At 42.5% G+C, this 22289-nt stretch overlaps 1 protein-coding gene across 1 annotated transcript; it reads right to left on the bottom strand.

The window, feature by feature from the left end:
- Positions 1-192: 192 nt before the first annotated feature.
- Positions 193-19177, bottom strand: LOC110509524 (protein SCAI). The gene is made up of 16 exons (XM_036968173.1): positions 19022-19177; positions 18800-18947; positions 18516-18717; positions 17659-18409; positions 11764-11860; positions 11369-11467; positions 10813-10965; positions 10614-10715; positions 10322-10423; positions 7163-7241; positions 6980-7079; positions 6681-6762; positions 6178-6250; positions 3209-3382; positions 3020-3120; positions 193-2883 (listed from the first exon to the last, which is right to left on the bottom strand). Exons 4-16 carry the CDS (start codon positions 17715-17717, stop codon positions 2734-2736), a joined length of 1371 nt encoding a protein of 456 aa, XP_036824068.1. The 5' UTR covers positions 17718-18409; positions 18516-18717; positions 18800-18947; positions 19022-19177; the 3' UTR covers positions 193-2733.
- Between the last annotated feature and the right edge of the window lie 3112 nt (positions 19178-22289).

Below are 22289 nucleotides of genomic sequence, written 5' to 3'. Positions count from 1 at the left end.
GTTCAAATGCCCTGGGTAGTTCGGACAAAGGATCCGCTTCGGGAAAGTCGTATTCCTGGTCATAGTGCTGGTAAGTTGACGGCGCTCTGATATCTAATAGTTCTTCCCGGCTGTGTGTAATAACGTTTAAGATTTTCTGGGCTAACAATGTAATAAATAATACAAAAAAACTAAGTGAGTCAGCCCTCTCTGTCGGCACCATTTTTATTATGAATCTTCTGCAATACGGATTGAATCTAGTCCTTAAATGCACAACAGGGCTCACAGGGATCCACAGTACTCCATTAATGATCTAGTTTTCAACTCTATGCTTCAAAATAAAATGTACGTATGCACTGTCATTAAGATTTAAAAGGTCAAAATGTGGACTCAAATGTAATTTCCCAGGGCCCGAGACTTGGTTAGTCCTGCCATCTGCTGCAGAAGTCATAGTAAAACTCCTTGTATGCCATTTTTAAATGCAGTCTAAAGTCGGAGTCATGTTCTGATTTTGAAGGGGTCCCTGATGAATTTGCTATCACAAGACCCGGACCAAACAAGTTTGGGAACCCCTGGCATAGGGAACAATGGAATGGATGGTCTGGCATGTATTTTTTACCGACAGCACGGCAAATGAGATTAGATCATCATTCAATACAGTAAAGTGCAAGGATACAATTGATATCATCATAAATGTCAACAAATAAACAAAAATATAATTTCCCATGTTGAAATGATCCACTTTTGCGGTCAATGCTACAATGGGAAGAAATGTCAGTTTTCCCCTGGCTCTCCCCATGTCCTTGGAATGTATGCTGGCTGAACTTGACCAAAACAACTAATGGGGGGCCCGGATTAGAGAATGTGCAGTTCATTCATTAAATTGCTATGCTAACAGGATATCTTTTTCACAGGTAATACAATACACTATATGACATATGTACAAAAGACAAACATCTCTCTATTACATACTGTTATTTTCAATTATACATAAATATACACAGAAATAAATAAAACATCTCAGTGAATACGAAAACAGAATCTGTTTGGCCATCTTTGTTCATCACACGTACTTAAAACTGATTGCCCTGGGGGTCTGTTTCAGCACTAGCCGTTTCCATTGCTTCAAGCCCCCATCAATATAAGGAAACAAGACTATGCTTGATGCCATGCAGGGCACAGACTGCACGGCTAATGCTGGAACTCATCTGCCATCAGGCTAACATGAACTCGACTGAGTAAACTCTATGGACAGTAATACTGAGAAGCCAAAGAGGGGGGAAAAAAGCAGCATGTCTCATCTCTCCAGTAAACCATCATGCTTCAGAAATCCACTTAAAGGAATAATCATTATGGGGGCTTAGGAATGAAGAATGACACAGGGCCTCTGAAAGTCGTACATTTCCCAGAAGCCAACAGATTTTGAATCAGGAGCGGTGAATCTCAATAGAATATCCCCACTTTACTTAATTTCCACTGGTCTGAAAGAACTGGTCAGGAGAGTGCAGGTAAAGGAAAGAATACGTATGACTATTGAGATGCATTTCCCAAAACATATAGGCTACAGCAAAGAGAAAGAGGCCGCTTCCAACCCTACAATGCTCGAGTCTCACAAGATATGCTGCCAACATCTTATGAAATCCAATCAAGGCCAAAGGAAAATCTTTGAAAAGAGCCACCCTGGTTCCTCAAGTGAATTCTTTGAAAAAGCAGATGATTGGGCAAGGTTTTTCTATTTAGCCTGTGTGAGGGTGGGTAGCTGTGTACCTGCAGGGTGCTTAAGCCTATACCCATGTTAAACCCAGTCCGAAAACTTCCTCTGATACAAGGAGTAACAGACAGTGAAAATAGATTAGTGACCACCCGCTTGCCCAGTCACTGCACTACAGGAGCTGACATGTTTGCAGACCCAGAGCCGCTGACTGCCCCACCACCCTATGTTAGTACCTAGAGAGTAAGAGCTAGTGCCTACGCAGTAGGGGCGGTTTCTAGAAAGGGCTAAACTGTTCATTAGGGTCTGCATAGACATCTGTTAGTTGACCCCTCCAGGCCTCAGTTTTACAGAAAGGACTACTGAAACAAAACAAAAAAAACAACTTACAGGCAATTACGTTTGAATTAGATGTTAAAAACAGCAAATCTAGTCCGGTAAACAAAAACATGCCAGTGGTCTCTCTAAACCCTACAGCCAGTAAACTTGGCCAACACATCTACCCACACATAGAAGAGGAGACTTCCCTACAGCTTGCATTGAAGTCCATTTGCAGTGAACCAATTGCAGGCAGTGCAGTCGTAAAACTACGTTAATCTATTTTACGTCTTTTTAAGTTTAAAATCCCTTGATATCTTCATGTGTCCTCCTGCTGCCCTCAGACCTCTAAAATAGCTACACCACGTGTTCATTTGAGTTGAGTTTGTTTTTATGAGTAACATGCTCATCTCATGTGTATTTAAGTAGATGGGTGACTTGTTCATGTTTTTTATTGTGCATGGTGCACTGTTGACTTCCACAAGTAGCTGTATGACTATTCAAAATAAATATAGCTGATATGCTAAAAAATTGTTTTACATAAGGTGGGGGAAATAAGGGGGTCTTGGGTTCCAAAGAAACAGACACTATAGCAGTGTGTTCAACAAGTAACATGATTACCTCTGAAAGATGATGAGGACTCTCCCCTGTGAGAGTGTGTATAGTGGTGGTCTGTGTGTCTGTAGTTGGTCTGTGTTTGTAAAGTTGTGGTGGTCAGCTAAAAGTCAGTAGTTCACGTCCAGCGCTCCGTCCCAAAAGAGGCGCTGCACATCCAACATGGCGGCCAGCTCCAGGACGTGCTTCCGCAGGAAGCTGCTCTCCACCGTGTCCTGTTTAGGTAGCTGAGGGTACGATTCTGGGAAGCTCCTGGACTCCTGCAAAAGGCAGACAGAGAGAGACGGATATTACATTTACCCCCAAATGATCATAACTTCTGTGAATAACTATGGGAGATGTGAATAACTATGGGAGATGTAACTAAGTACCAAAGGCACAGTAAAACCGATTTACCTGGAAGAGCTTGTGCATTCTCAGTGTAGCCGAGCAGAACACAAAGCGGATCAGTAACAATCGAAGGAACTCGTCACCGTAGAACTGTAAAAATGCTTGGTCTGTGAAGGAGAAATTCCACCGTTATGGTTGTGACATTTGCACTTAAAATGACAAAACGTATCACAGAATTGACTAAACAAGAAGTACCTATAGCTCGTGAGCGTGTAATCATCTGGCCAATGTCACGGAACACCTTGCATAGAAACTCCTCAGCCTTCTCCCACAATCCTTGGCGAAGGCTGCTCAGGCCACACACGGACAGGAAAGCCAGAAGGGGGCAGTACAGGAAGAGTGTGAAGAGGCTGCCGCGCTGGGACTGGTCTGCGAGAAGGAGACAGAGGGTGACAGAGATTAGGCATTTATCAGTCTTTCTCAGAACACCTGTCTCATCTCACATGGCTTATTCGGACCACACAGTTCTAAACTAATCAATACAATGTATTCAAATAATTGCAGAATCCAATGGAAAATAAGTAGGCCTAAACAAGGACCAGCCGTTTTAATAGGACAACGGCTGGTTTTAATAGGCCAACACATGGGAGAATCAACTGACGAGCTCTGAGAGCCATTTTCTAGGATAGTTTACACACTAATTGCAGACTTCAACAATGAAAGTAACTGACTGTTGCCTGTAACATGCTAATTAAGAGGAGTACTTGTCACTGTTCTATCCGGCTACCACCCGGTATTCTACCCTGCACCTATGTACATAGTCATTGAACATTGGTCACTTTAATAATGTTTACACACTGTTTTACCAACTTCATATGTACATACTGTATTCTAGTCAAGGCTCATCCTATACAACTACTGCTGTACACACCTTTTCTTTTCATATACTGTCCATTTAGACACCATTATACAATATGTATATACAGTGCCTTCAGAAAGTATTCATACCACTTGACTTATTCCACATTTTGTTGTGTTACAGCCGGAATTCAAAATTGATTAAACATAAAAATTGTTCTCACCCATCTACACACACACACACACACAATACCCCATAATGACAAAGTGAAAACACATTTTTAGACATTTATTGGAAATGAAATACAAAAATATCTCATAAGTATTCCCACCCCTGAGCCAATACATATTAGAATCACCTTTGGCAGCGATTACAGCTGTGAGTCTTTCTGGGTAAATCTAGGTGCTTTGGACAATATCCAAGCTCTGTCAAATATTTCCTTCTTTTTATTTAACCTTTATTTAACTAGGCGAGTCAGTAAAGAACAAATTCTCATTTACAAATCACGGCCTACCCCGGCCAAATCCTAACGACGCCGGGCCATTTGTGCGCCGCTCTATGGGACTCCCATTCACGGCCGGTTGTGATACAGCCTGCTTCCTGCTTACAGCCATTTTCAAGTCTTGCAAAGATTTTCAAGCAGATTTAATTCAAAACTCTGCCACTCAAGTGTCACGTTCGTTGTATGGATGAGACCAAGGCGCAGCGTGAGATGAATACATCTTCTTATTTAATGAAACGAAGAACACTCAAACAAACTTACAAAACGAACGTGGCGCTATATATGAAAAGTGCAGACACAGGCAACTAACACATAGACATAGATAATCACCCACGAAATACTCAAGGAATATGGCTGCCTAAATATGGTTCCCAATCAGAGTCAACAATAAACAGCTGCCTCTAATTGAGAACCAATCTAGGCAACCATAGACATACAAAACCCCTAGACTGGTGCAACCCCATAAACATACAAAACCCCTAGACAGGACAAAAACATATAATCACCCATATCACACCCTGACCTAACCAAAATAATAAAGAAAACAAAGATAACTAAGGTCAGGGCGTGACACTCAGGAACATTCACGGTCTTCTTGGTAGGCAACTCCAGTGTAGGTTTGCTCTTGTGTTTTAGGTTATTGTCCAGCTGAAAGGTGAATTCCTCTCCCAGTGTCTGGTGGAAAGCAGACTGAACCAGATTTTCCTCTAGGATTTTGCCTGTGATTTGCTCCATTCCGTGTATTTTTTATCCTGAAAAACTACCCAGTCCTTAACAATTACAAGCACACCCATAACATGATGCAGCTGCTACTATTCTTGAAATTGTGGAGAGTGGTACTCAGTAATGTGTTGTATTTTCCCCAAACATAACACTTTGTATTCAGGACAAAAAGTGAATTTGCTTTGACACATTTTTTGCAGTATTACTTTAGTGCCTTTAAGCAAACAGGATGCATGTTTTTGAATATTTGTATTCTGTACAGGCTTCCTTTTCACTCTGTCAATTAGGTTAGTATTATGGAGTAACTACAATGTTGTTGATCCATCCTCAGTTTTTTCCTATCACAGCCATTCAACTCTGTAATTGTTTTAAAGTCACCACTGGCCTCATGCTGAAATCGCTGAGTGGTTTCCTTCCTTTCTGGCAACTGAGTTAGGAAGGATGCTTATATCTTTGTAGTGACTGGGTGTACTGATACACCATCCAAAGTGTAATTAATAACTACACTATGCTCAAAGGGATATTTGATGTCTGCTTTACAAAAAAAAAAAGCAGTTATTTACCATTGGAAAACATCCCGGGTCTGTGGTTGTATCATTTTGAATTAATAAGTAAAACATTTGAACAGCATAATTCCACTTTGATATTATGCGGTATTCTGTGTAGGTCAGTGACCAAAAAAAATGATCTAAATTTAGTACATTTCAAATTCAGGCAACAAAATATGGAAAAAGTCAAGGGATGTGAATAGTTTCTGAAGACATTGTACAGTGCCTTGCGAAAGTATTCGGCCCCCTTGAACTTTGCGACCTTTTGCCACATTTCATTCTTCAAACATAAAGATATAAAACTGTATTTTTTTGTGAAGAATCAACAACAAGTGGGACACAATCATGAAGTGGAACGACATTTATTGGATATTTCAAACTTTTTTAACAAATCAAAAACTGAAAAATTGGGCGTGCAATATTATGTCTTTATTTATTTGAATTATTGATAGGTATTACTGCACTGTTGGAGCTAGAAACACAAGCATTTTACTGCACGTGAGACAAGATCTGCAAATTTGTGTATGCGACCAATAAACTTATATTTATTTTGAGTTTGAGTACAAAGCTAAAATAATAGTGACAAACAAACCCTGCATGCTCTGTGGATAGACTGTGGGAGATAGAAGACACACCAGCGGCTGACCAAAGAGATTGGAGAAATTCTACATGGAGATACAAAAAAAGCATTAAATATCAGCATTAGTAAGGATCACACCAAAGTGAATTCCCAAAAGGAATAGCCCACTTTTCCGTAAATGCATCTTAAAATGAGTCAAACAAGTTGTTAACAAAAGGTGATCCCCTAAGTAAGCTCTACATGCCTTGTTCTCCATCTTGACTCTATATCTTGAATACTGGTTGCTCCCCCAGCGTTGTGTTTTGGCACCTTGATTATTTTGTTTTTATACAACTAATAATAATGAGATGAAAATCCAGTGAACTACCATCAACCAATTTAAGTATGCTGATGAAAATCTTAATGAAAACAACTTGTAAAGTGTTTTGGCAACGTCTGAAAAGCGCCTCAAAGTTACCATTACCATCATCTTATCACATTTGTTTTTCATTGTGATGAATGTAATTCTCACCAACCTTATAGGCTGTGCTGTTGGAGGAGTCCACAATGACAAAGAGAGGCTTCCGGGTGAAAGGGAACAAGTCCCCAGGGTGAAGGCTAAGGCATACAGGAGTCAACAGTCATTGCATGTACACACGCACACATTGTACAAACAACAATATCTGGCAAATGTCATAGACTGTGTTTAGAAATAACATGGGCTGTGCGAAAAGTTCAATGTAACTTTTTAAAGGCCAATACTGTATATGCATCTCATGTCTGCCAAACGTTAGAAAACATTGAGGACAGTGGACTGTCAGCGCCTGATCTTTACCAGTGCATCTCTTTTTGGGCTTGGTTCCTTTTCTGCACCGTTTCCCCGTTTACCACATCACGGTTCGTGTTGGTGAGGACTCCTCCAAAGTCATATGGTCCTGATAGAAAGACTAAGTTAAATACAGTTTTGGGAAGAAATGATCAGATTAATTGTGTGTGTGTTTACAAAATGCTGTTGTACCCTCATAATCCAAGCATCCAGTAGGGAAGACTCCAGTAGCTGAAAGATAGACGAGCAGCACACTGTTCACTGGCAACTCCTACAAAACAACACCACCTCAAAATCAGCTTTACCATCCTAAATGTTTTGAGCTTGGTCAAACCTACATGAATGTATTTAAAATATAAGGTAAACTCACCCCATTCCGTACAAATGTGCGCAACTGCAACATTCAAACGAGGCTACATAGAAAACTAATGGGACTGTAGCGACTGTGTTGACTTCAAAACCTGGGGTGTGAACTAGGTTTCTATTCAAGCGTTGATCGACATGCTAATGGCCCGATACTATTGGAGAAAAGTTGAAAAAACTGACCCTTGTTGGGGATGAATCAGAATAGTTGGGTAACATAGATAAGATGTTTTATTTTCATTATATGCTTGTGAGTTACTTCTCATTTAGAATGTATCTTGTTGTACTATAGTGGTGGCCATTTGCAGTTATCCTTGCTCTGTCCTGGGTTCAGTTACTTGTGCCACAGAAAGGGGAGAGGTCAAGCTTGTCTTCATATGTAAACATATCTTTTAAACCATGTGAAGGGGTGATTGAGGGGGAACCAATTATCTCTTGGCTCCACAATGTCTGTGTGCCAGTCACTGTGTCTCTGTGATCTTGTCCAGGAGGGGTGTATTTGATATATGCTAGTGGATGAGGTAATGTCTTGGTACTATGTTGTACCAAGAATGAGAAGTAGAACTTCGTTTAGAAGACCAAACTGAACGATAATTTATAGCTAATGCTGTCTGGCTATGGGATACTCCTCTCTCAAGTAAAGTCTTCCTTTGTAATGTTCATAAGATCTGTTATTCATCATGTGAGTTGAGATGGGTGTGTCTTGGCTATAAATGATACTAAGAACTGTTTTGTAAGCACTCTCAGAGAATTCATTTATAGACACTGAATTAATTTGAGAGTCACAGGGTTGTGATGGAGCTCATATAATTAAAGATGGACTTCATGATAACTCTGACTTGTGTGTGGTTTGCTCTCATGATTTGGTAATACAGGACATTTCCACTACACCCTCCGCTACATCTTGACGTGTCATGTCGTAACGTACAGCACGCATAAAGCAACTATTTCTGTCTTACAATCTCTCTCCACCAGGTGTAGCACTTCTCTCATCGTTTAAAAACAAGAAATGGACAGTGACGGGGGTAAGGGGGGATAACTAGTCATTATTTGCGTCATCATTGCATGCGATCATCATTCTCAAAGCCGCTCAAATTCGACACAATAGGTATGTAATGACACATTATATAAACTCTTTATAGTGTTTTATTTACATTTTAGAGGTGATAAGGGGATAAATTGGACAGATCGAGTGAAAAAAAGCAATTTTCCCACACAACATCTCTCCTTCTCAATATCACGCATTAGTTTCGCTTCTCCACCCGCCATTTTTAAAAAGACCCGACGGGGCTCATTGCCTGCTTGAATTATGCAGAAACGGGCAGCGTTTAGGTCATGTAATTGATTCTGTTGGAAAGGGGAGAAATTGTGCTTTACAATGGTATTGACATTACAGTTGATCTGGAAGTATTACGTTTTTGGGGTGCTAAAATAAGGGCAATTGTACGGACCAAGGCGATGTATGAGTTTACGTTACATTTAAAGAAAAAATATATATATTTACAGTGTTCAATAAACACATATGTGAGAACAATATTTTTGGAGAATTCTTTTTTCATTTTGGATTTATAATAAGGTTGGTTTGCAACATGGAAAATAGTTGTGGAAATCTGTTGCACCTTAAGTTGACTAAAAAAATCCACAATGCGATGCACTCTATGGGCTGACTGACTGGCTAGCTAGCTAGCAAACGTAGCTACACATAATAATACCAAAGACAATATTAGCATGTAAATTAGCTAGTTAGTGCAGCTTGTTTAGGTGATTTTACGGCTAACAATTTAGGAGTCTACAATATCACCATGTTCAACCTGCAGATCAATGTTCCTCACAGAGTGGAGTCTGACATTAGCAATGGCAGATATACTTTTGAGGAGATGGGAAATGTTGCCATTGCTACGGCAATGGGCTGTGCGGTGCAATCTGGGCGATTCTGGGACAAGTACCACTCTTCTTCAAGGAGTGAATGGGAGTCTATTGGGTGCTAGCTCAAAACCCAACATTAGCACAAATTTAGTCAACAACAAGTACAACATTACAAATCTTTTCAGAGATGTGAGATAATTAACTTGCTATCTGTAATATAGTATAGCTTTCGAATCGTGACATTACGGAAAATAGACACGCTCCTCGACATAAACACTGACTTTGAGAAGGGATTGCATGGAGATTAGCTTAACAACCGTGTGACGCAGAATGACAAAATGAACGCGATTGGTCAACAGTCTGCTGGGTGGGGCGTTATACGTTCCTTCATTCATTGGATTCCTATCTCCTTTCTATAATATCTCTGGCAACGACACCATGCAATGCACCCTGGACTAAAGTGCTAGACCTTCTGTTAAATTACACATTTCTCGAGGTAGGAATATCACTCGAATGAGCCATTGCTCATATTTTAGAGAAGACATCTTCCTGAGTTATGACATCTGTCAGTATTGAAATCTGACATGTATGATATATGTTTTAGTGATCTAAAATTCATATCCCTGTTAACTTCCAGTGTAGTGAGTGCGAATTTATCACAATGCTACGTCACACCAGATGGATTTCTGCCTGCTTTAACGCCAATAACACATGAAAACATGAAATGGCCCAGGGAATTGATAGAACCTTCCATTTAAATTTGGTTGAATTCTGATAGGATTCCATTGGGTTGTACTCTAAAACAGGATATGTTGTTTCTTCCGTTCAGCGGTTACATTTCCATTGGGTAAGACTTGATTTGATGTAAAATTATCTGAGGTAATCTAGACTGATCATTTTTAGCACAGGACAGTACCACTAAAATGGACTACATAAAAGCTACTGGCAATTTCCAAAAACCACCAGAGCTTAAAAAAGGCAGATACAGGTGGGGGTGATGAAAAATAGATTAAAAGTAGCAACAACTTTGTTCAGCTCAGCCAAGCATGGCTAAGCCGACATTTTGGAACATGAAGGCAGAGCAGAGGGGACAACGGGGGAGACAGTCAGATGGAGACTGACCTTAAAGGAGGCAGACAAAAAGGTGAAGAGCTGGCTCAACGTTGGCTTGTACAGCAGGTACTTGTGAGGGTTCTCTCTCTTGGCTGGCTTCTCGCTGGGTTCCTGTGAAGGAAGACATGGGGTAAGGGCCTGTGAAGGAAGAAAGTGAGTAAGCAGCTGTTTAAAGGACAGGTTTCATGCCAGCGCTGCCTTTCACCCGAAATCGCATGAGACTTTTACATTTGCAATATTCTGGATGTGTCGTTGTCCACAAGACATTCATGTAATAAGCATTTTCAGTATTCCCCCTCACCAATGTTCCATATTTAGATGTCGTTGTAGCCAGATTGACTGGTTCCCGCTCCAAAGCTTGGAGAATGCGGAACATATCGATGGTTAGCTCACTGAACTTCACCTGACAAACACAAAATAATATAGTTTAGAATGTGGGTCTACAGTCTAGGGGTTGTTTTAGGGCTGGGCTTTAGACTAGAATGTATGCGTTCAAACACCTGGTTGTTGCAGTTGCCAATGATTAGTGCATCTGCCAGGGTGAGCTGACCAACCACCATGCCCTGTTCCAACGGAGACATGCCCCCCTCCTGCAGCCGATTGGATATGACGACCACAGTATTTTCATTGTTCAGCACCACAACTGGGTCTGCCTGCTCACAGAAACAAACACACTTTACAATTGTATCATGCACAGCTTCCCTTGTACTCCATTGTGCACACCATTCCAGTAGCACGTGTGTGGTACACATTATCTTTCACTCAAATGAAAGACTTACAGAAATGTACAATCATAATCCCCCCCCCCCCCCTCCCTGAATGAAATACAATACTTCATGTTGAATAGGTTAGTCACTGGTGTATGTTCTTTAGTAATGGTCGTTGGGCAACATCCTTCTTTTCAAATGTTTGCTGACCTGTGGAGGCCTCCTTTAAGTGCTGCTATATCCTTCATTCATAAGTTATGATGACATCTCCCCCTTTCATAGTAGGCAACAGGCAGTAGAAACAGAAGGTAAAAGGCATCAGGTGATTCATTATTCTTTGGGATCTGACCTCCACAAAAGCTGCCACTTCCTGTAAGACCAGATTCCACTCTAATTGATATTCTGTGTTGAATCGCTGCGTATAGTCCTCAATTTCCTCTGACAGCTCCTACAGGGGGGTAGACAGATATTATGTACACAAAGATACTAATGCATGTACAGTTTAAAAACTATTGCTGCTTGTAGGATCTTAAAGGAAATATACTTCAATTACAGTCAAAGGTTTACCAGAATAAACATTTCAGGCTGAAACTTGTGTTCTTTGTTCCTGTGTTTTCTGCATTCCGCTTCATACTAAACCCCAATATAATAAAACAATACAAAAAAAGGCCTAAATAAATACAAATGAGATTGAAGGATTCAGAACTTCCTCTGGTTCTTGTTTGTTTTTCTCAGGTTTCTTACCTTGACCAGCACTTTCACCAGATCCATCTTGTTCAGAAGTAAACAAACTACAATGTAGCGGGCATAATACCGGAGTTTCTTCACTACCAACTCAGGCCTAACATGAGGGGCGGAGACAATAGAAGGAGAGTTGTGTTACAATCTAAGCAAAATACAGTGAGTCATCCCTGGTAAGCACAAAAACACACAAGTAAAATGTTTAATCTAGCTTTTGGAACATTCACACCGTCATCAACAATTTTGTCACTGCAGGAATTCTACCATTACAGTGCATTTGGAAAGTATTCAGATCCCTTCACTTTTTACGCATTTTGTTACAGCCTTATTCTTAAAAATGTTTAAGAATTTCCCCTACACACAGACACACACACACACACACACACACACACACACACACACACACACACACACACACACACAAAATCCCATAATGACAAAGTAAAAACAGGTTTTTAGAAATTCTCGCTAATATATTTTTTTGAAGGACTCTGACCATGAGAAACAAGATTCTCTGGTCTGTTGAAACTAAGATTGACCACTTTGCCACTGAATGCCAAGCGTCAAGTCTGGAGGAAACCTGGCATCATCCCCACGGTGAAGCATGGTGGTGGCAGCATCATGCTGTGGGGATGTTTTTCAACTGAAGGGATTGGGAGACTAGCCAGGATCGAGTCAAAGATGAACTGTGCAAAGTACAGAGCGATCCTGGATGAAAACCTGCTCCAGAGCGCTCAGGATCTCCAACTGGGGCGAAGGTTCACCTTCAACAGGACAACAACCCTAAGCACACAGCCAAGTCAACACAGGAGTGGCTTCGGGACAAGTCTCTGAATGTCCTTGAGTGGCCAAGCCAAAGCCCGGACATGAACCCGATCGAACATCTCTGGAGAGACCTGAAAATAGCTGTGCAGCGACGCTTTCCATTCAACATGACAGCGCTTGAGAGGATAGGATCTGCCAAGAAGAATTGGACACACTCCCCAAATACAGGTGTGCCAAGTTTGTAGCGTCATACCCAAGAAGACTCAAGGCTGTAATCGTTGCCAAAGGTGCTTCAACAAAGTACTGAGTAAAGGGTCTGAATACTTACGTAAATGTGAGATGTCCTTTAAGTGCGTTTTGGCAAACTCTAAGCGGGCTGTCATGTGCCTTTTACTGAGGAGTGGCTTCCATCTGGCCACTCTACCATAAAGGCCTGATTGGTGGAGTGCTACAGAGATCGAGTTCAGGGAAAAGAGAGAGAGAGATACAGCTGCATGTAAGCTCTCACATTTTCCAACATGTTTTTTACAAAAATATATATTTGGAGTTAGATAAACTTGAATTTTTTTGGAAGGGACATATACAAGATGTTACCCTCCACAGCATAACCTTCACTCCAGATCAAAACTCCAAACATACAACCTAATTTTGGACAAAATTACCTGGAAGGATTAATACTATCAAGGACACCATCAAACCTGGAACTGAGACAGACCAGACAGACCAGATACAACTTCAATTAGCACTGAGGTGTGAAGTGAGAGGTGTCGAAGCCTTTGAGCCCAACAAATGGCAGGCTACCCCACCCAAATCCGGAGTCCTTGAAACCACATCCCGCTCAGAGACCATCCACTGGCATTTGCTCCAAGAAATCTGCCTCCAGAAATAAAAGCTTCTCCCAAGTGGGTGTGACACCTACTCCTGTAGCCTGCTGCACTGCTGCTTGGATTCCACCTGGCGATCTGTTCACCGTCTGCCCTGTCTCCTCCTGTCTGGTACATGTACCGTCACCACACTCCCCCCTCTCCTCTCGCTCTCCTTCAGCACAAACTCACAGGTGGGGTGAGTGACTCTGAACTTACAATGACTAGCCCCCAAGTCGTTATATTGTATTTCTTGTGCATTTTGCTATTTGCCTCATGACTCCTGCATGCTTTGTTGACTATGAACTTTCTTGTTTATTGACTAGCCCTGATGCTTCTCCCTCTTTTCCCACTGCCCCACTACATAGGTTCTCCCTGCAGGAGGTCACTGAGTCCAAGGTGCTAAAGGAGCTTCTTAAACTTGACCCCAAAATGACATCTGGGTCAGATGGTTTAGACCCTTTATCACCAAGGTTATCTCTGACCTTTTTAACCAGGAGAGACAGCCTCCCATTGCTTGGAAGGCAGCCACAGTTCATCCATTATTTAAAAGGGGGAGATCAAGCTGATCCTAACTGGTATAGGCCTATTTCTATTTTGCCTTATTTATCAAAAGTGTTGAAAAAACTTGTCAATAATCAACTGACTGGCTTACTTGATGTCTGTAGTATTCTCTCTGGTATGCAATCTGGTTTCCGCTCAGGTTATGGATGCGTCACTGCAACCTTAAAGGTCCTCAATGATGTCACCATTGCCCTTGATTCTAAGCAATGTTGTGCTGCTATTTTTATTGACTTGGCCAAAGCTGTTGATACGGTAGACCATTCCAATCTTGTTGGCCGGCTAAGGAGTATTTGTGCCTCGGAGGGGTCTTTGGCCTGGTTTGCTAACTACCTCTCTCAAAGAGTGCAGTGTAAAAAGCAGGGATGCAAACTGGTGAGGGCCCAAAAAGGTGACATATTTTCATTGCACTGAAACACAAAACATCCCTGCTGAGGGGATTTTTTATTTTAAATCAGCTTTAAAATTCTAATTTCTAGTGACTTTTAGGCTGAATCCCTTCTTGAAATGCAGGTTAACTGTGTACTAATTAAACAACAGAATATTATCTATATGATCAGTTTCTGTTTGTAAAGTGGTTAATGTGAACCTAACTCACAACTAAACATTTTAAGGAAAACAATTCAATGTTATTTCAAATCAAATGTTATTTGTCACATGCACCGAATACAACAGGTCGCGCCCTAACCAACAATGCAATTAAAAAATAAATAATAATAACAATATCAAATAAAAGTAACAAATAATTAAAGAGCAGCAGTAAAATAACAATAGCGAGGCTAGGCTATATACAGGGGGTACCGGTACAGAGTCAATGTAGGGGCATCAGTTAGTCAAGGTAATTGAGGTAATATGTACATGTAGGTAGAGTTAATAAAGTGACTACGCATAGATAATAACAGAGAGTAGCAGCAGTGTAAAGGGGGTGGGGGCAATGCAAATAGTCTGGTTAGTCATTTGATTAGATGTTCAGGCTTGAGGGTAGAAGCTGTTCAGAAGCCTCTTGGACCTAGACTTATACTCCGGTACCGCTTGCCATGCGGTAGCAGAGAGAACCGCCTAGGACTAGGGTGGCTAGAGTCTGACCATTTTCAGGGCATTCCTCTGACACCGCCTGGTAAATAGGTCCTGGATGGCAGGAAGCTTAACCCCAGTGATGTACTGGGCCGTATGGACCACCCTCTGTAGTGTCTTGCGGTCGGAGGCCGTAGAACCTTTTGAAGATCTGAGGACCAATGCCAAATATTTTTTGTCTCCTGAGGGGGAATAGGTTTTGTTGTGCCCTCTTCACAACTGTGCTTGGACCATGTTAGTTTGTTGTTGATGTGGACACCAAGGAACTTGAAGCTCTCAACCTGCTCCACTATAGCTCCGTCAATGAGAATGGGATGTGCTCGGTCCTCCTTTTCCTGTAGTCCACAATCATCTCCTTTGTCTTGATCACGTTGAGGTAGAGGTTGTTGTCCTTGCACCACACGGTCAGGTCTCTGACCTCCTCCCCATAGGCTGTTGTGTCATCGACAACCTTAATGATGGTGGTGAAGTTGTGCATGGTCGTGCAGTCACGAGTGAACAGGGAGAACAGGAGGGGAATGAGCACGCACCCCTGAGGGGCCCCCGTGTTGAGGATCAGTGTGGCCGACGTGTTGTTGCCTAACCTTACCACCTGGGGGCAGCCCATCAGGAAGTCCAGGATCCAGTTGCAGAGGGAGGTGTTGAGTCCCAGGGTCCTTAGCTTAGTGATGAGCTTTGAGGGCACTATGGTGTTGAACGCTGACCTGTAGTCAAAGAATAGCATTTTCACATAGGTGTTCCTTTTATCCAGGTGGGAAAAGGCAGTGTGGAGCGCAATAGAGATAGAGATTTCATAATCTGTGGATCTGTTAGGGCGGTATGCAAATTGGAGTGGGTCTAGGGTTTCTGGGATAATGGTGTTGATGTGAGCCATGACCAGTCTTTCAAAGTACTTCATGGCTACAGACTTGAGTGCTACGGGTCGGTAGACATTTAGGCAGGTTACCTTGGTGTTCTTGGGCACATGGACTATGGTGGTCTGCTTGAAAAATGGTATTACAGACTCAGACAGGGAGAGGATGAAAATGTCAGTGAAGACATTTGTTAGAAGGTCAGCGCATGCTTGGAGTACACATCCCGGTAATCCGTCTGGCCCTGCGGGCCTATTTAAAGGTCTTACTCACATCGGATGCGGAGAGCGAGATAACACAATCGTCCGGAAACGCTGACGCTCTCATGCATGTTTCAGTGTTATTTGCCTCGAAGCGAGCATAGAAGTAATTTAGCTCATCTGGTAGGCTCATGTCACTGGGCAGCTCTCTGCTGTGCATCCCTTTGTAATCTGTAATAGTTTGCAATCCCTGCCACATCTGACGAGCGTCGGAGCCAGTGTAGTAGGATTCCATCTTAGCCCTGTATTGATGCTTTGCTTGTTTGATGGTTCGTCGGAGGGCATAGTGGGATTTATTATACATTTCTGGGTTGGAGTCCCGCTCCTTGAAAGCGGCAGCTCTACCCTTTAGCTCAGTGCGGATGTTGCCTGTAATCCATGGCTTCTGGTTGGGGTATGTACGTACAGTCACTGTGGGCTATTGATGAAGCCAGTGACTGACGTGGTGTACTCCTCAATGCCATCGGAAGAATCCCAAAACATATTTCAGTCTGTGCTAGCAAAACAGTCCTGTAGCTTAGCATCTGCTTCATCTGATTACTTTTTTATTGACTGAGTCACTGGGGCTTCCTCCTTTAATTTTTGCTTGTAAGGAGGAATCAGGAGGATAGAATTATGGTCAGATTTGCCGAATGGAGGTCGAGGGAGAGCTTTGTCCGTCTCTGTGGAGTAAAGGCGGTCTAGAGTTTTTTTCCCTCTGGTTGCACATTTAACATGCTGGTGGAAATATGGTAAAAGGATTTAAAGTTTCCCTGCATTAAAGTCCCCGGCCACAAGGAGCGTTTTCCTGTTTGCTTATGACGGTATACAGCTCATTAAGTGTGGTCTTAGTGCCAGCATCGGTCTGTGGTGGTATGTAGACAGCTACGAAAAATACAGATAAAAACTCTAGGTAGATAGTGTGGTCTATAGCTTATCATGACCTCAGGCGATCAAAACCTCAAGACTTCCTTAGATATCGTGCACCAGCATGTTTGCCAATAGAACGTCATGGCAGTGGAGGTTTAGTCACTCGCCTACGAATTCTCAGAAGGCAGCCTGTTCCCGGGAAAGCAGTATATCCTTCACATCGGACTCGTCAAACTCATTAAAGGAAAAAGCTTCTACCAGTCCGTGGTGAGTAATCGCTGTTCTGATGTCCAGAAGTTATTTTCGGTCATAAGAGATGGTAGCAGCAACATTATGTACAAAATACGTTTTATTTTATTTTTTACAAACAGCGCAAAAAAACAAACACAATACACAGTTGGTTAGGAGCACGTAAAACGTCAGCCATCCTCTCCAGCTGTCACTTTCTGACCTTAGTTCCTTTGTTATGTCTTTGTTTTAGTATGGTCAGGGCGTGAGTTGGGTGGGTTGTCTGTGTTCCGTTTTCTATGTTGTGTTTTGCGTTTGGCCTGGTATGGTTCTCAATCAGAGGCAGGTGTCGTTAGTTGTCTCTGATGAGAATCATACTTAGGTAGCCTTTTCCCACTTGTGTTTCGTGGGTGTTTATTTTCTGTTTAGTGTTGTGTTGCACCTTACCTTCTTTTTCTTAGCCCGGACAAGTATTTCAAGTGCCCACTTGCGCTGTTTTGCAGCATGCTTGAGCCTTGACCTCTTCTCCTTTCAGCTGCCGCCCTCTTGCTCTCCTGAGCACTTCCAGATGGCTGACAGCCATACTCGAGATGTCGTCTTCAGTCTTCCAGCAGACTCTGCTGTCACTGTGTCTTGTCTACTGTTCCTGCTGACCTGATGTTTCTGCAGAGCCTTTTGTCCACCTCCCCAAACCTTGCATCCTCCCATTTAAACATCTCCACTGCAGTCTTCTGCTTGGAGTGCAGGGTGTACTTCAGTCTGTCTTGCATTGAACGTTGAGATGTTCATGTTGGGGCTTCGTGTATCAATGATGTCATTCATCCAGCTAAACAAAGACTCAACCCTGGTACCATGAAAGACGGAGAGGGCACCTTTCACCACATTACCCAGGGCTGGATACTTCAGTGTCTGGGCCAAGACATGAGCCCAGCACTCCACCATGTCATGTCACTTCACCATGTGAAGCTGGCCAGGCATGGATTGATGTTGTATCACATGATCAGTGCTGGCTGGTGAGAGGTGGCCCAACATTGCGCTCAGCTTCTTCAACTGGATCGCTGCCTGCGAGTGGCCTATCAAAATCGTGTCCAGAGCAGACAGTGACCTGTGTGTGACTTTACAAGGGAAACTTCTTCTGCATGTAAAGTTCAGGGGTGGTGTAGGCTTTGGTGACCTGTTCCATGAAAGACTTCAGCAGCTGAAATATAGACACACCACAAAACTGACAATTACTACATGTTTTGAAACAATGACAAAAAATGATATCAACGTATTAAATGCAATTTCAATTGCAGGGTACTAACAGCATGATTAGGATTCCTGGTTCTGAATCCATCTGCTTCCCAGACCACATACATCTCCCTGGCAGACAGCAGCATCTTCTCCTGAAGTACCATCAATCCCATAGCCTTGGGTGACACTTTAGTTATGTATTCAGCTTTGACGAAGCAAGAAAAAAGCTGAAAGCTGTTTGTCGTGGAGCTTATGTACCAACATCTGGCTACCCTGTGAATGTTAAACAAACTGTTGTGAACTACAATATTGTATATACAAGTATAGCCAACAGTCGCAGATAGAAAATACCCACCTGAAAAACCATTACGTACTCCAGTACACCCACGTAAATGCTGAGTTGTAGATCACTTGTAGTTCCCTCATGCCACACCTTCCTGTTCACCCTCTTCCTTCTGACTTTTACCTTCTTTGTTTAAAAACTTTTACTTTTACTTTCATGCCTGTGAAAACAGAATCAGTAAGTTAAGTGTCAATAAGGTACATTTTGCTAGACAACCAGCGATGGGACACAAACCTCTGAGGGTTGGAGGCAGGGATGTTCAGGTACCGGCATATCTCCTTGAGGTACATCACCTGACAAAAAGAGACTATGAAATTAGTTATTTCCATATACTGCCCCTTTATTGTTCTTTATCATTTAAGGTTGGATTGCACAGAAACAAGATAGATTTGGAATAAATTCAGTATTCAGATGAATTAATGAATCAAATGAATAAAGATTTCATTAATTTCAGTGGTAAGTAAATACCAAACATTCAAATATACTTGTTTTTACTTGATCTGGAGACCACTGATGATCAGTGTGCAGATCATTGAAGAGCTGCTGAAGGGATCTGCAAACTTCTTTGCCACATTGTGGATGTGATGACAGGAGTCTCCATCAATGTCGAGCAGGGTTGGACATTGCATCTGACGGACCTTTGTCTCGATGCAGGTCTCGCTACCTCTCAAGATGCTACAGGAATCCATCGTCATGCTCACCAGAATTTTCCATGGGATGTTATGGTTGAAGAAGTTCCCTCTCCAAGCTGACAGCATTCACCTTGATGACCTCCAGGGACCCCAAGTGCTCCACCACCACCTTCCTCGTGTCATCATGGTAGTAGCTTACCAGCATGGAGAGGACCTTCAAATCAAACCAAATAAAATCAGGATTTGTCAAATGCACAGGAAAAATATGTTGACTGGACAATGAACTGCTTGTTCCTTGAGCTTTCTCTTCAACAATGTAAGACAAGAGAAGATTAAAACAAGATAAAAGTAGCGCAAATAGAGTAGAGACTATAGAATGGCAAATAGATATAAGAAAGCAATTATTAAATATGAGAACAACCTTCTTGTTGCTGTTAGATGTGCTCTCATCCAAGTTCAAAGAAAAGGGAAACCTGCTCAGGTTTGAGACGGTCCTTTTGGAGAAGGTCCGCACTAGGCCACGGACCATCTTGTAGGATGCCACGGTTGTTCATCCTCTCCAAAGCCACCTTGTCAATGGCAAGACTTTGCGCTAGCTCAACAATTACTGGAGAAAACGAAGGGGAGGGAATGCTCTGCTAGGACACCAAGGACCATAGCCTAGAAGACACAAATTATGAAATTAACTAAAAGTAGGAAAACAACATATTTTTTTATCTTGTGTAAATTGCTCAACAGTGTTTATTTACCTATACTAACAGTTTGAGTGACATGTGCTATGCTGACTTCTCAAATAGTGATGCTGCTGACCTAACACACCTACCACTGCATTTGCTATGCGGTCTATAGTGGGCACGGGAAGCTGAGCCTGTTGATCCCTAATCTTCTCTGGCCCCTGGTGGAATGGTGCTGGTGGTGTGGCCCTGGGCAGTATCTGAGCTACACTGCATGTTGTTATTACATTGTACATGTTCTGCCTGTGTACATCTGTTCTACAATGTGCCAGCAGAGCATTAGACTGAGCATGTTGGCAGAATTTATCTCTTTCTGGCAGAGAGTACACCTGGCATACCCCTTTTTATCCACTGTATTTAAAAAGTGAGAAAGTTCCTTTCACCTCTACAGTTTAAACCAGGCCCAGCTCCAGCTACACTTGATCCCTGAATCCACTTGTTTAACAACGCCTCGTCTTCACCTAACTCTCATTCTGAAAATTAACCACAGAGGGAAAACATTAAGTCGTTAATTCATAGATAGCTAAGTACTAACTATCTAGAAAACATTTCTCACAGATTTCCATCAGGGTCCAGTGAGCAACTAACGTTATAGCTTGAGGAACGTTAAGGAGTCTATCAGTTAATACTTTGGCTTCAAGGAAACTATCGACAGCTTTGTTTGTTGGCCTCAATGGTGTGTGCTACGCTGCTCCTCTGAAAGTAAGTACTATCTTGCTTTTTCATCTGACATTTTGACATCAGTGTTACAGGAAAGTTGCTTGTCATTTTTACATGACAGTAGGTTGTCGTAAGACAAGGCTGCATGAAGTGTGAACTGCAGCTTTCTTGGATCCATAAAACAATGTGCTTTTGGAGAATGCAGGCATCGATCCCACTACCTCACGCATGCAAAGCATTTGAGCTAATTCCCCAGCCGTTTGGAATTTCCGCAAGAAGCAACCAAGAGGGTCCAGTCTTGTCAGGCTATGATGAGTGTCAAAATTATGAGTCACATGCATGTGAATTGTCAAGGGTGCCACAGAATTAAGTTTAGTGAATTCCCGAAATAGCTCACTTGGGAGAGCGTTAGACTGAAGATCTAAAGGTCCCTGTTTTGATCCTGGGATTTGGCATTTGTATTTGTTCTTTCTTTATGCTCTGGCTTCAAGGAAACTTTACAGAACAGCGCAAACTGGCTCTAACCAGAATAGAAAGAGTGGGAGGCCCCAGTGCACAACTGAGCAAGAGGACAAGTACATTCGAATCAAAAGAGATCTCAGTTTCAAGGTCTCATGCAGGAACCAAATGTTAATGATGAATTAATGGTGAATAATGAAAAGCAAATGAAGATATAACTTGGAGTCCATGGTGGTGAATTTCCATTACAGCATGCCCTCTTCACCCGCTGTCTGGGCAACCTACCTGCTCCATGAGCACTTCAGTAAGGCCTCCACGACGCCAAGAGGGATGGCAAGGAGAGGACAAGGGCCTTAATGACATCCTCACATCCCTCGCCTTCGTCAACAACTTGGGAGAGTGATGTACAACGCTTTGGTGGAGTCGAGTGACCTCTCCCGCCAGTTCCAGCGGCAGGACAACTCTCCCTGTAGCTGACAAGTAGCAAAATCGAGCAATACAGGTGTTCGAGTCAATGGTGAACATTACGGGTACAGGTACAGTGACCGGGAAGCTGCTCAGACAGCAGATGCTTAAAGTTAGAGAGGGAGATACAAGACTCCAGCTTGTAGCAGAGAACTGTAAGGAAAGGCAGTCAAAGTAAGTGTTGGCTTTGTGGATGACCAGTGCAATATATCTGCTGGAGCATGTGCTACGGGTGGGAGTTGCTATGGTGACCAGTTAGCTGAGATAAGGCGGGGCTTTACCTAGCAAAGACTTATAGATGACCTGAAGCCAGTGGATTTGGCAACGGATATGTAGTGAGGGCCAGCCAACGAGAGCATACAGGTCGCAGTGGTGGGTAGTATACAGGTCGCAGTGGTGGGGCTTTGGCGACAAAACGGATGGCACTGTGAAAGACTGCATCCAATTTGCTGAGTAGAGTGTTGGGGGCTATTTTATAAATGACATTGCCGAAGTCAAGGATCGGTAGGATAGTCAGTTTTACGAGGGTATGTTTGGCGGCATGAGTGAAGG

This window comes from Oncorhynchus mykiss, chromosome Y (assembly GCF_013265735.2).
Source record: "Oncorhynchus mykiss isolate Arlee chromosome Y, USDA_OmykA_1.1, whole genome shotgun sequence".
Lineage (NCBI taxonomy): Eukaryota > Metazoa > Chordata > Actinopteri > Salmoniformes > Salmonidae > Oncorhynchus > Oncorhynchus mykiss.
The sequence above is the reverse complement of the archived record's forward strand: the minus strand, read 5'-3'. Positions and strand labels throughout refer to the sequence as shown.

Excerpts from the sequence above, each read along its gene's own strand:
- LOC110509524 (XM_036968173.1), bottom strand. The coding sequence starts at position 17,717 with ATGCTGCAAAACAGCGCAAGTGGGCACTTGAAATACTTGTCCGGGCTA. Across the intron at positions 7,242-10,321 it reads TTTTGTCTGCCTCCTTTAAG|GAGTTGCCAGTGAACAGTGT; the intron begins GTCAGTCTCCAT and ends GTTGTTTTGTAG. Across the intron at positions 2,884-3,019 it reads GAATGCACAAGCTCTTCCAG|GAGTCCAGGAGCTTCCCAGA; the intron begins GTAAATCGGTTT and ends TGCCTTTTGCAG.